Raw genomic sequence first — 12795 nt, 5'->3', positions numbered from 1 at the left:
CAGCGTTTGAGCAGCACGACAAGGAGGCGATGGCCACTAGTTTCTACGTGGATTTGGTGGGACGCCCGCTCCCTAGGGTGCATGATCTCGATCTGGCTGGCATTGGGCTAAACCCCGTCGACTTGGCCGGGCTCGAGGCCCAATTTACCGAGGAGGAGGTCTGGTGCGCCGTCAAGGCGATGCCTGCGAACAAGTCGCCCGGGCCGGATGGGCTGACCTAGGAGTTTTTTCGCGCGTGTTGGCCTGTGATCAAGGCGGATATCATGGCTGCTGTTCTGGCTGTGTTCCTCGGTAGGGACCGTGCTTTTGATCTCCTCAATTCTGCCCTCATCACGTTGCTGCCAAAGAAAGTGGATGCTGTGGATATCCGGGACTTCCGGCCAATTAGCCTTGTGCATAGCTTTGCTAAGCTAGTCACCAAAGTGATGGCTCTTCGGTTGGCGCCGCGGATGGTCGAGCTTGTGGGGTGCAACCAAAGTGCTTTCATTCGCGGAAGATGTATTCACGACAACTTTGTCCTTGTTCAGCAGTCCGCCCTTCTACTGCATCGCAAGAAGGTGCCGGCGCTCCTCCTCAAGCTGGACGTGGCTAGAGCCTTCGATAGCGTATCTTGGTCCTTTCTCCTGAGTGTGCTGCGGCAGCGGGGGTTCGGCCCCAGGTGGATCGGGTGGCTTATGTTGTTGCTTCGGACGGCGTCCACGAGTGTGCTTGTCAATGGCGCAGCCGGACCAGCCTTCTTTCACGGTCGAGGTCTCCGTCAAGGGGATCCGCTGTCCCCGCTACTGTTCGTCCTGGTCATGGATGTTTTGGACGCTATGTTCCGCGCGGCCGAGCGTGCCGGGGTTCTGGTGGACTTGGCGGTGGATGGGCTGAAGCATCGCGTATCTCTGTATGCCGATGATGTTGTGGTTTTTGCCAGGCCTGAGGAGCGGGAGTTGACTGCCGTGAAGGAGATCCTCGCATGCTTCGGGGCTGCTTCTGGCCTCCTCGTAAACTATGGCAAAAGCGCAGCTGTTCCGATCAGATGCGATGAAGCTTCACGGCTCGCTGTTGCTCCGTTCCTTGATTGTCAGTTCCAGGAGCTGCCATTGAAGTATTTAGGGCTGCCTATGTCGCTTCGTAAGCCCTCCAAGGCCGATCTCCAGCCCGTGATTGACAAGCTCGCCAACAAGCTGGCGTTTTGGAAGGCTAGGCTCATGTCACGCGATGGCAGGGTGGCGTATGTGCGTGCGGTTATGGCTGCATCGGTGGTGTACCAACTGCTGGCTCTTGACGTCGATCCCTGGTTCCTCCAGGCGGTGGACAAGCTTCGGCGCGGCTTCTTGTGGGCCGGTAAGAATGAGGCGCATGGCGGCAATTGCTTGGTCGCTTGGGATGCCGTGTGTGCACCTAAGCATCTGGGAGGACTTGGCCTTCCGAATTTACGGTGGATGCATGCGGCGCTGCGCGCTCGCTGGATGTGGTTGCAACGCACAGATCTCACCAAGTCTTGGACAGGGTTTAGGTTCGCCGTTCGGGCGGATGCTGCTGCCATGTTCAATGCTTCGGTGGTCATCTCTGTTGGCTCCGGCGCTAGCCTCTTGTTTTGGGAGGACCCCTGGATCCAAGGCCTCTCTGTCGCAGCTGTGGCTCCGGAGGTGCTCAAGCTTGTTAGGCCGGGTGTCGTCAAGCGAAGATCTGTGCGGGATTGGCTCCTCAACCATGCATGGGCGGCTGATATTGGGGGAGAGTTGTCGGTCGATGCAGTTGTGCAGTATCTACGGCTCTGGGCCGCCGTTGCTGCCGTCCCCATCAACGGCGGGGCTGACACTTTCCGGTGGAAGTGGACGGAAGACGGCACTTTCACGGTGCGGTCCGCGTATCGTATGTTCTTTCACGGCACGACCACCCTCCCCGGTGCGGTGCATGTCTGGAATTCCTTCGCGCCGTACAAATTCCGCTTCCATGCGTGGCTTTCTCTTCGTGGGAGGTGTTGGACGGCGGACCGTCGGCTTCGGCGAGGCCTTCCCTCTCACGTATTGTGTCCCCTCTGCTCCGTCGCCGCGGAGACGGCGGACCATCTTTCTCTGCACTGTCCCTTCGCTAGATTGGTTTGGGATGGCTTCTCGAGGCGCGCTGGAGTGCAGATTCCGGCGCCTACGGCCGGCAGTAGGTTGCCGGCATGGTGGTCGAGTGCGGTGGAGGGGCTGCCTAAGGCAGATGCTAGAGTCACCAACTCCGCTATCATGCTCATCCTGAGATCCCTGTGGCTCGAGCGGAACGCCAGAGTCTTCGAGGATACTGCCTCTACGGTCGATCATGTTATCGATGTAGTTTGCCAGGATTGGGGCTTGTGGCTTTCTTGTAGGCGTGGGCTAGCGAGAGGAGTAGTGTAGGTGTTGTCCGCCGCTTTTATGCGGCATGGTGGATGTTCTGAGCCCATGGTTCGGGTGTAATCGTTTTCCCCCTTAATCTTAATGAAATGACGCGCAGATCTCCTGCGGGTTCTCGAAAAAAAAAAAGTTTTTTCAGAAAGTCTGGATAATATTGATTCATAAAGAGATTTTTCCAATCCCTATGTTCATGGTAGGATGGAGACTTGGGTACTTGGTGCATGATATTCTCGTGTTCCACTGAAGCTCTATATCGCCTTATTTCCATTTTAGGCAGGTAACTATATGTTGTTTAAAGATCACATTTATCAAGATTTGAAGTGTCGCCCAGATTTAACTGATTTCGAGAGTGAACCGGATCTGAATGTTGTTGTACGATATTGAGAGAGAGAGAGAGAGAGAGAGAGAGAGAGCCAACACTGAATGAGCTGGGAAGGCTCGCTGAAATGGGTGTTTACATTGGGCCTTTCTGTAAGATGTTCAAGGAAGAGTCTTTGGCATTGCTGAAATGGGTGTTTACATTGGGTTCTCTGCTGGATTATGCTGATTCTTTAGCGGTTATGGGGACGTTCCTGGGCCGAAGCATTCAATGGAATACATCTGAATGAGCTGGGAAGGCTCGCAACTGTTCATGATCACACCTTCCACTCAGCTGCTCGGCTAATGTGGTGGGGGCTGGTAATGCCGATCTGGGAGTGGATTCAGTTGATGTTTCGGCCCAAGTTTTGATAGCTCTGTTTTGAAATTTCGATCTACAGTCTGATCAGTCGAGTAGTTCTCTCGAATCCCAGGAGGAAGGATTCATCACATGCGAATGTCACGAAAACACAAACACAAAATTTATGGCCAAATATACATGTCACACCCTTCAACTTTTCCCCTATCTCTTTTTCTCATTGTTACAATCTTACATCCGGAGCTGTTTATATTTTTTTCTTTCGAAAATTCAAATTAGTTGTGATGTATAATGTCGGTGGGACTTCTCACTGCTCTACTTCAGAGGTCCTCTTAGGTCTTCAATGTAGCTTCAAGAGTAAGGGAAGTGCTCCGCCATAAAACTTGGGTCATCAAAGCACTAAAAATACACAAAAACTTAATCAAGTAACCAAAATCATGTTGCTAATTTAAATGGTACGAGATACCATATATGCCATTATTTACCTCATATTGACTTCTTAGCCGTTCCTCTTCGTCTTCAACCTGTAGATGAGGGTAAACATATATATCATAGTTAACCACAAAAAAAGTATGAAACACATTTTGCTAGAAAAAAGATCACCGTACACTTTCAGTTAAGTAGCTTTGCTCTATATGATATCCACCCAAGCAGGGCATATATTCATCAACTTGTCCACGACAATATGCATTAGCTTTGTTTGGGTGCTTCATATCAACTGCTCCATTATTCTGACAGCCATAGCAGCGACCTTCATTAAAGAGAGAGGGGCAATTATCACTTAACTGACACATAACGTATAAGGCACAAATATGTAATAGTAGTAGAATCATTGTAAGGTAAAAAATGCACCGAATACACATTATCATAGGTAAAAAAATGGGGTGAATTGAACGATACTTAGAGTAAAACAGAGACTTTAGAGGGAAAATACCATTATCATTAGGTTTAACAACGCAGAAACAGCTGACCACAATTTCCTCATGCTCTCCGTCGTCTGTACATTGGACTTCAGCAAAGAAAGAATCAATAACTCCCTCAGTCCTTGCAGTGAAATTGAAATGGTTGTACGTATTGCCCTTAGAAAAAAAGAACCGCTCCCGCTGGACATCCTTGAGTTGAAGTGCATGATTCTAAAACACAGAGAATGGATCATATCAGCAACCATTACAAGAGTAAGACAACAAGACATAGCACAACCCTGGTTAAAGAGATGGGAGTGAGGGCAGAAGGAGAGAGAGCAAACCCCCAAAAGATTGTGATCCTCGTTATACTGATCCACTAAAGCTTCAAGCAGCAGGTGAACTTCATCTTCGCTTTCGTCTGGCGGTTCCAAACATTTCTTCCTAGTGCCATCAGGCCAGTAGAGAGATTCTCGCACGGCACGCTCCTTTAGGGAAAGCTTGTCTAATGAGTCACTGGACCTAGATTAGATGAAAGCATTGTATATCATTAGTATATGTTCTGGGAAGATATGTACACAATTATGTTTGAATCGTTGATCCGAAAAAATATATGCTTTTTTTGCGGGTATAAAAAAGTTTGAATCAGAGCCATACATTTTTGGATCCTCGAGGTCATGAAGGTGGCGATCGATAGCATTGTCAGCTTCCTGTAAGGTCTTGAATGGCCCGTGCACATCAGGATATGTATGGTAAAATCCTTGGAGATCGGTCCTGATGTAAAATGTGAAGTACCAGTCCTCAGGTTTCCGGACCAAGATGGGAGACGAAGTGGCCGTGACAGGCGATTCCTTCAGTGTTGTTTTGCCCCGCAACTTGTCCAGCCTTTGTGCAGATGGAGGCAGATCAGAATGTTCCTGACGCCTGAATTATGAGGAAAAGTTAAGCAGCCTAGATGATTAAGATTAAGAGCAACTTATTTTTATCCAAAGAGTTGAACACATAGTATAACCCTCGTGTTATGGGAAAGATGATTAGTAAAAAAATAACAGTTCTTTACTTTTGATTTCTATGAAATTAAAGAAAAAAAGTTCATAGAATCTATCGGTAACATTTAATCCAAGATCGAGAAATCCAAGTGAAAGAGTTCCTCCGTCTAATAAAGATATATTAGAATTTATTAGTGTCTAGATATAAGTACTTAAACTTAGACAAAGTTAAAGACCGAGTATTATGTATATATGGATCTCTCTGACCAGCTAACTACGATGGGACATAGAGCAACCTAGTATCTTTATCCAAAGAGTTGGACACATAGTATAACCGTCGTGGCTCGTGGCCTCGTGCTATGGGCATTGGGCAAGATGATGAGAAAAAAAATCACTTCTTTACTTTCGATTTTTGTGAAAAAAAAAAACAAAAGTTGATAGATTTCTACCAGTAATGTTCAATCCAAGATCGAGAAATCCGAGTGAAATAGTACATACTGGATCTACCTGGCCAGCTACTGCCGACTACGATGAGACAAAGAGAAGGAAGATTTTTCTTGACGAAAAGAAAAGGAAGATTGAAAGCGAGAGTCGACATACCGGACATGTTCACCGCCATGGCGTGAGTCTGGAGGGCCGGCGCGACCGCGACCGCGAGCGTTAAAGCCACGGCCACCACTGCGGCCAGCGCCGCCGCGGGAGGGTTGATTGCGGTAGGGATCATGCTCGGCGTGACCGGAACGCTCGCCGGTAGCACGGTTCTGCGACGTTTCATCAACCCCCGCTACGCGATCCCGAGGCAGCCACACCCACACAGGTTGCCGGCCCCGGCCTCCGCCATGGCGGCCGCGGCCGCGTGCTGGCATGGGGTATTGTACTGTTTGTCGGCGGTGCGCCTAAAACGAAAGTGACCTGCGAAAACCTCGCCGAGTCCTCCCGTAACCGATGCCTGTCGGAGCTAGATCCAGCGGGGATTCTGAATAAGCCCAAAGTTTGTGTTTGGCGTCAAAGTATTTTTCAAGTATTTTGAGAATACTTCGGTTTCTAAAAATATCATGGAAAAAAATAGCGCGATATTTAGGCGTTAATAGCACGCTATAGCGTTTTTGGACATGCCACGCTATAGCGTATATTTTGTTATAGCGCGCTATTTTTTCCTTGAAAAATATTGATAGTAAATACTATGTTAGGTTTTTTTTAGCGAAACTATATAAGATATTCGGATTCAGAGAATACTGCGATTTTAAAAACGGAAGTATTTTCCAAAACTGTAGTTTTTATTTTGCATTATTGAACACTTCGTCCTGATTTTTTAAAACTGAATTATTCTCCAAATCAGCAGTTTTCCTTGCCAAGGCACTAAAATACATTGTTTTTTTTTTGGAATACCACGGTTTTGAAAATACGGTGCTCCCAGACGGAGCTGGAATATTTTGTGGGTTCGAAGAAGACATAAAAAAGTTTGAGAGAAGTCCAAGTTAACCCCTTGAACTTGTCTCAGAGCTCACTTTAGAACCCTTAACTCCGAGTAGATTCAACTTTCACCCTTAAAATCCAAAAACCGTTCAAACTAGCCCCTTAAAAAACCGTTCAAACTAGCCCCTTAAGCAGTTTGCAAGTTATGATCTGGGTTATTTTAGCCACGTCAGCGGGTTTTCTGAATCCGAGAAACATATGTTTATTTGTTTCTTGAACTGGCCTAGAAACATATGTGAAAAATGACATTACGCGGTACATGTAGTAGTATAGTACATGCATGCATACCTTCTTGGCATGTCTCTCTTCCCATCTGTTTGTTGTTCCTGCATGGAATCAGGATACGGGAGATCGGTGATCGAGCAGCGCCTCCACCGTACAAGCTAGGATGCACTCGATGCCGGCGAATTTTTTTTAAATAATACACTTTTTAATATTAATTCCAGAAATAATAGCCGTTTTTAGCAATTTTCAGAAATAATACACCGTCGGGACCCGTGAACCCGAAATTTGAAAATCGGGGTCAGCGAACCCGAAGTGCAGGGAATCTCCTGCCGGCCACGCGGACAAGGCCATTTTCGGGCTCAGCACGCCCGATTCAGCTTTGTCGGGCTCAGCGCGCCCGAGGCGCTTTTGTCGGCCACGCGCTGCCGCTGTCGGGCTGTCTCCTGGCCAGGAGCAGGCCGAGTCGGGGAGGGCCATCCCGAAGCGGGCGATTCGGGGAACCTGCGCCCGAAATTGCAGGGCAATAAATCCCGGCCGACGCACGGTGCAGCTCGCCCAGCTCTTCTTCCTCCTGCAGCACAGCTCATTCAGTTCATCTCAGGTCTCTCTCATTTGCTCTCAGTCCAGCAGCTAAATGTCTCATTTCTGAGCCATTTTTCCAGCCATTTGTTGTAGTTTGACCACCAAAAGTTGTAGAATCACCTGATCTATACATGGGTTAGTTTTTGAGGCGTTTTGGTGGAGGTGCTGTTGGTGGTGGTGGTGGTGGTGGAGGAGCTGGTGGTGGTGTTGTTGTTGTTGCTGCTACTGCTGCGTGGTGGTGCAGCTGCTGCGTGGTGGAGGAGCTGAGCTGCTGACGGAGGTGTTTGGCACGCTTCAAGGGTAAACCCTAATTCCTGGTATTAGATGGTGTACTCATAATGCATGTTGCGTTCGTTAGCTGCGCACATTAGTTACTGAAATATGTACCGGTAGATAGTATTTATTTAGGACTGCAGGTGCTAGATTTTTATTTATTTTAGAGTGTAGGTGCTAGATTTTTTTGACGAGTATGTAATTTTTATAGGTGAGCAGATATGTCAGATAGATTAAAATTCGTTGTTTACTTCGGTCATGGCACGGTCCGAACAACTCCGATGGGAGCTGATCTGAGCGAGTTTCAGTACGAGGAGTTGCATCTGACAAACCCAAAAACATGGCGAGTTAGTCAGTTGAAGGAGTGGTTGACCGTGAATTTCGGGCTTAATCCCGAAGCATACACTGTTGGTGTGCATGCTTTGTGGAGCAGCTCCGGTACCAGATTTTACGGCGGTTGTAGCCGATTGAGCGGACCTCTCGGTGGGTGCACTGGTTGGAAGCGTGCGGCGCAGGGGAACTCACCCCATCGCCTTAATGCTTCCGAGGCGAAGGTGGTGAATTTCCAAGAAAGGCGAGGGTGCGTTCCATCCGAGCCGTAGCGATCAAAGTTACGATGCGGCGGCAGCGGATTTCCAATCCGGGCGAGTAGCCATGCGGCGGGTGGTCATGACGATGCGTTGAGCTTGAAAGCGTGGACGAAGAAGAAGAACAGATGCGAACATGATGGACGAGGAAGACGAGGATGGAGTGGACAATGAGGTTGACTCGAGATGAATCCGGTGGATCCGATACTTGAGATGATAACGAAGAGGCGGATCCGATCCCTCTTCTTGGAACCATGATTTGTCGGAGGCAATGATAGTCGATGATCGGCACGATTCTGCACAGGAGTACGGCATGAACACCATCTCGGTTGGTGCTAGATATGCTGACAAGAAACATCTGCGAGGAAGCAATCACTCGATGGGCAATGAACACGCAAAGGGTATTCAGAACCACCGTTTCAAGTCGAAATTCTTGACGGTGGTCTGCAGCGATGCTAGATGTCCATCAAGGGTGCATGGGTACTGTCCGAAGTATGACACAACATGGGTGGTGAGCGACTTCGTGCCGCACACATGTGTCCTTAAGAGTATGTTGAAGGATCACCAAAACCTTACATCCACTCTTATTGCTCGCCTGTTCTACAAGGAGATTGTAGAGAATACAGCAATGGGGGTTAAAGCCATCCAGAAAAGAGTTCACCTTCAATATAAGTATGTAATTGAATATGGCAAGGCATGGAGGGCTAAGCAGGCAGCTGACCTTTGGAGAACAGATTCGGGACCTTCTATGATGCTTATGACGGTGTCGTCCGTCTCCTGCAGACATTGAAGGACCGGAATCCGAGCACCCATGTGGACATACAAGACTTTGTGATACCGAGTTCCCTAATGTCGGGGTTACGCACAGGTGTTTTTCGCATTCAGCATATGCATCGAGGCTTTCATGCTTTGTCGTCAGGTGATGTGTGTAGATGGAACTTTTCTAGCTGGGAGGTACAAGGGACAGATTCGACAGCAATTGGAGTGGATGGCAACAATCGATGTGTGCCTCTCGCATTTGCATTTGTTGAGAGCGAGAACACTGCTAGCTGGTTATGGTTCTTCAGGCAGTTAAAAAAATCGATAGTGAAAGATCGCGAAAATGTGTGCGTGCTACATGATAGGCATGCAGGTATACTTGCGGCTATCAAGACTCTGGTAGAAGCCGGACCTGATGAAGAGACACCATGGCAGGATATGCAGAGTAGGTGGTGCATGCGCCACCTGGGGGCCAATTTCTTCTCGCAGTTTAGGAGCAAGGGTCTTATGAATCTGTTCAAGAAGTTGTGCAAGCAGAATCAAGAATGCAAGTACACTTTTCTCCGCGGCAAGCTGGATGAGTTCACTAAGGACCATGTGCGGCACAGGTTAGCCGCCCGAGCTGCATTAGTAGCAGCTCATGCAGCAGCTGTGGCACAGGGTACACGGAGTTCCGTAGGCCCGAGCCAGATCCTATTGGGCTATGTGACCTGCCTGGATTTGACCCACCCAATACTAGAAGGAGGCCTGGACGACGGATTAAATTTTTTGCAGAGTGGATAGAGCACGAGCCATTAGAAAGGTGGTCTTTGCTGCATGACACACATGGAGCTAGGTATGGTGTGATGACTACCAACCTAGCCGAGTCATACAACTTCGTGCTTAGGGGAAATAGGGCATTGCCGCTGACAGCCCTTGTGGAGGGTATTTTATATGGCACTATGAATTATTTCAAAGAGAGACGGGAGTTGGCTTTGAGCCATATGCTTGAAAATCCAAACACTCCTTACTGTAAGGCCATTATGGAATATATGAATGTCAAGATGAAGAAGGGTATGTCACACACTGTTCTGGCCATCGGTAATCAGGAAAGGAGGTTTGAGGTGCGCTTACCAACCGACAAGTTTGGTTGTGTGAATGCGGTGAGAACACATGAGGTCAGAATTGGAAATGAAGAATGGCCATCGTGTGACTGCACATGCAACAAACCGAGGTTGCTTCACCTTCCATGCTCCCATGTCTTTGGCAGCTACCGAGATAACTAGGGCTGGACTCAATCTCTTTCGTCTCTCCATATTACGCGAAAGAGGCTGTCTTTACACCTGGACCGGCGAGATGGTCGGATACAGAGTTGTGGGGAAATTTTACTACGGTGATACCAAATGAAAGACGGTACATCCCTGACCCAAGATCATTGCGGACGAACAGGTCGACGGGAGACAAGGCGCATTAGAAATGATATGGATGAAGCGAAGCGGGTGGTCCAACTAGGCAATGTTTTACGTGCAACCAATTTGGACACGGGGACCCCCTATGTCCCACTTTCTACCCAGCAGCAGCGGCGGCGGCTAACCGTGGGCGAGGCAACCGAGGAAGGCGTGGGAGGGGAAGAAATAGAGGGAGATAGTAATATTTGTAATACTTATGAAGTATGCTTTAATTTGTAATATTTATGAACTATGCTTTAATTTGTAATATTTGTGAACTATGCTATAATTTGTAATATTTATGAACTATGCTACAATTTGTAATATTTATGAACTATGCTTTAATTTATAATATTTGTGAACTATGTTATAATTTGTAATATTTATGAACTATGCAGCAATTTGTGATATCTTTATGCAGATATGGCGGCTCGATCGTTGTTCGATCCACTTATTGATCAGAAACATCGTGCATCGCACTTGGAGGCTGACCCGCAGAGCATGGAGCCACTGCAGACCCGTACTCCAAAGAAGAACTGGATGATACACCCTCAATGGGAAGACAGGTACTTGTTCAATTGTTTTGTCTCAAATTTATAAGAACTACATTGGACCTGCTTTAGCTTGTGTATTATTTGTTTTGCAGGTTGAAGTGGGCAGGACTACTACCTTTCGCTCGATTAGTGGAGGCCCGAGATCACATTTCGCGCCTGAACTACGATGCTGCTTTGATCACCTGCTTAGTGGATCGATGGAGGCCCGAGACCCACACGTTCCACTTTCGCTGGGGTGAGATGGCGCCTACTCTACAGGACGTGTCTATGTTGCTTTGGGCCTTGGTTGGCAGGTGAGCCCATAGGCCCATTGGAGGAAACCGTGGGCTGGATGCACAGCATGGATGCACGTTTCCAGGGTGTTCGTGCAGACGTTGGGCCTATGACTTTTGAGGCTCACGGGCCTCGCCAGGCATGGCTACACGAGTTTCAGGTCCGTAATAGTTTCGTCTTTTTTATCACAACTTATTTACCTCATAATATGTAAGTTCTAACATTGAAATATACCTTGACAGATCGAGCAGTTCGGATTCCCAGATGTACCGATGACTGCGGTTCAGATCACTCGCAGCTTGGAGGCGTACCTCATGTGGCTACTCGGGAAGACGATGTTCACGGACAATCACGGGAACACGATCAGTGCGCGGTACATCCCTATAGCTCAGGAGATAGCAGAGGCCACCGAAGCAGAGCACATCACACAGAGGAGCTGGGGTTCTGCGGTCTTAGCCGCTACGTACCGAGGTATGTGTAAGGGTTGCCAGCTAACCTCGCATGGTTCTGGCATTGTTGGTTGTCCACTCCTGTTGCAGCTCTAGTCATGGGCGAGGTTTCCCATCGGCCGTCCTGAGATTAGTGGTGGATCTTGGCCGCCAGACGAGTTGTACGACGCAGAGCGCATCGACATGCCGACGTTTGGTTCTCTATGGACATCGCGGAAGGTATTCGCAATATTTACTCCTTCTTTATATTTTTATATAAGATGTAACACTAACTTAGTTGTGTTATGTTATGCAGAGACATTTTGGGCATAATCAGCTAAGGAATTGCTACCCAGCATTCACAGAGCAGTTTGACCTACTACTAGAGAGCGATGTCACCTGGGAGCCATACAGTGAGGACCACCGCGACGAGGCATACCCAGGCGGTATATCGAACATGTGTACCAGAGATTGGGCCTACTGGATGACGAAGGCGAAGATCATCTTCGATATCTTCGTGGAGGAGATGTCGCAGCAGAGGGTCATGAGACAGTTTGGACAGCGTCAGCTGATCGAGCCACCACCTCCCACAGTTCCTCTACCACCACGCGTCCACGCGTGAGTACAATTTAAATTTATCCAAAGTTATTACATCATGTTGGACAATCATAATTTTATCCTAAGACATGTTCGTCTTCATTTTTCAGGTACAACAGAAAAGGAGCGAATAAGACTGTTGCTGGATGGTTGCAACTCCTCGCTCCATACATCACCGGTTGGGCCAATGCGCCAGCAGTTTCATGGGCCACCATGGAGGCATTTGATCTTCAGGAATTTGAGCACTACTTGCGAGCATACATGCCTAGGACACGACTTCGGCTGAGCCAGGCGTGTGACCCAGTTCAGAGGGATCCCTCGACACAGTGGGACACCTACCCTCGTCACTCCACTTCAGGCAGTCGGCATCACGCAGTAAGTCAAATATTTTTTTTTAACAATTGGCCAACACATAACTAATTTGAGCTCACAATTGTAGGCCGTGTTGACGGCGGAGCTGCAAGATGACACCGCCCAGTATGCACGGTCGCTCTCCACCGGCCCACTTCTTGGACGGTATGAGCACCACGCCTCCTTTGCACAGCGTCTTCAGGACAAACTACGTCGTATCTACGCGACTGTCACATGCACGCGATCTTCGGATGTTGCCGAGTACCGAGCAGCACAGCGGCCACCTCGTCCCTCTTTGCAGGTGCATCAGCCGCGGCACGCCCC

The 12795-nt window shown here is 48.4% G+C and overlaps 1 protein-coding gene across 1 annotated transcript; it reads right to left on the bottom strand.

Annotated features, from left to right (window-relative positions):
• Positions 1 to 3238: 3238 nt before the first annotated feature.
• LOC127348775 (uncharacterized) lies at positions 3239 to 5901 on the bottom strand. Its single transcript, XM_051374684.2, has 7 exons — positions 5540 to 5901; positions 4608 to 4874; positions 4295 to 4472; positions 3983 to 4181; positions 3657 to 3799; positions 3534 to 3572; positions 3239 to 3447 (listed from the first exon to the last, which is right to left on the bottom strand). The coding sequence occupies exons 1-7, from the start codon at positions 5803 to 5805 to the stop codon at positions 3400 to 3402; spliced, it is 1140 nt and encodes a 379-aa protein (XP_051230644.1). The 5' UTR covers positions 5806 to 5901; the 3' UTR covers positions 3239 to 3399.
• Positions 5902 to 12795: the final 6894 nt, after the last annotated feature.

The sequence above is a fragment of the Lolium perenne genome, chromosome 4 (assembly GCF_019359855.2).
Source record: "Lolium perenne isolate Kyuss_39 chromosome 4, Kyuss_2.0, whole genome shotgun sequence".
Lineage (NCBI taxonomy): Eukaryota > Viridiplantae > Streptophyta > Magnoliopsida > Poales > Poaceae > Lolium > Lolium perenne.
Note: the sequence above shows the minus strand (reverse complement) of the source record. Positions and strands in the feature narration are given on the sequence as shown.

Excerpts from the sequence above, each read along its gene's own strand:
- LOC127348775 (XM_051374684.2), bottom strand. The coding sequence starts at position 5,805 with ATGCCAGCACGCGGCCGCGGCCGCCATGGCGGAGGCCGGGGCCGGCAA. Across the intron at positions 4,182-4,294 it reads AGGATCACAATCTTTTGGGG|AATCATGCACTTCAACTCAA; the intron begins GTTTGCTCTCTC and ends TCTGTGTTTTAG. Across the intron at positions 3,573-3,656 it reads AAAGCTACTTAACTGAAAGT|GTTGAAGACGAAGAGGAACG; the intron begins GTACGGTGATCT and ends CCTCATCTACAG.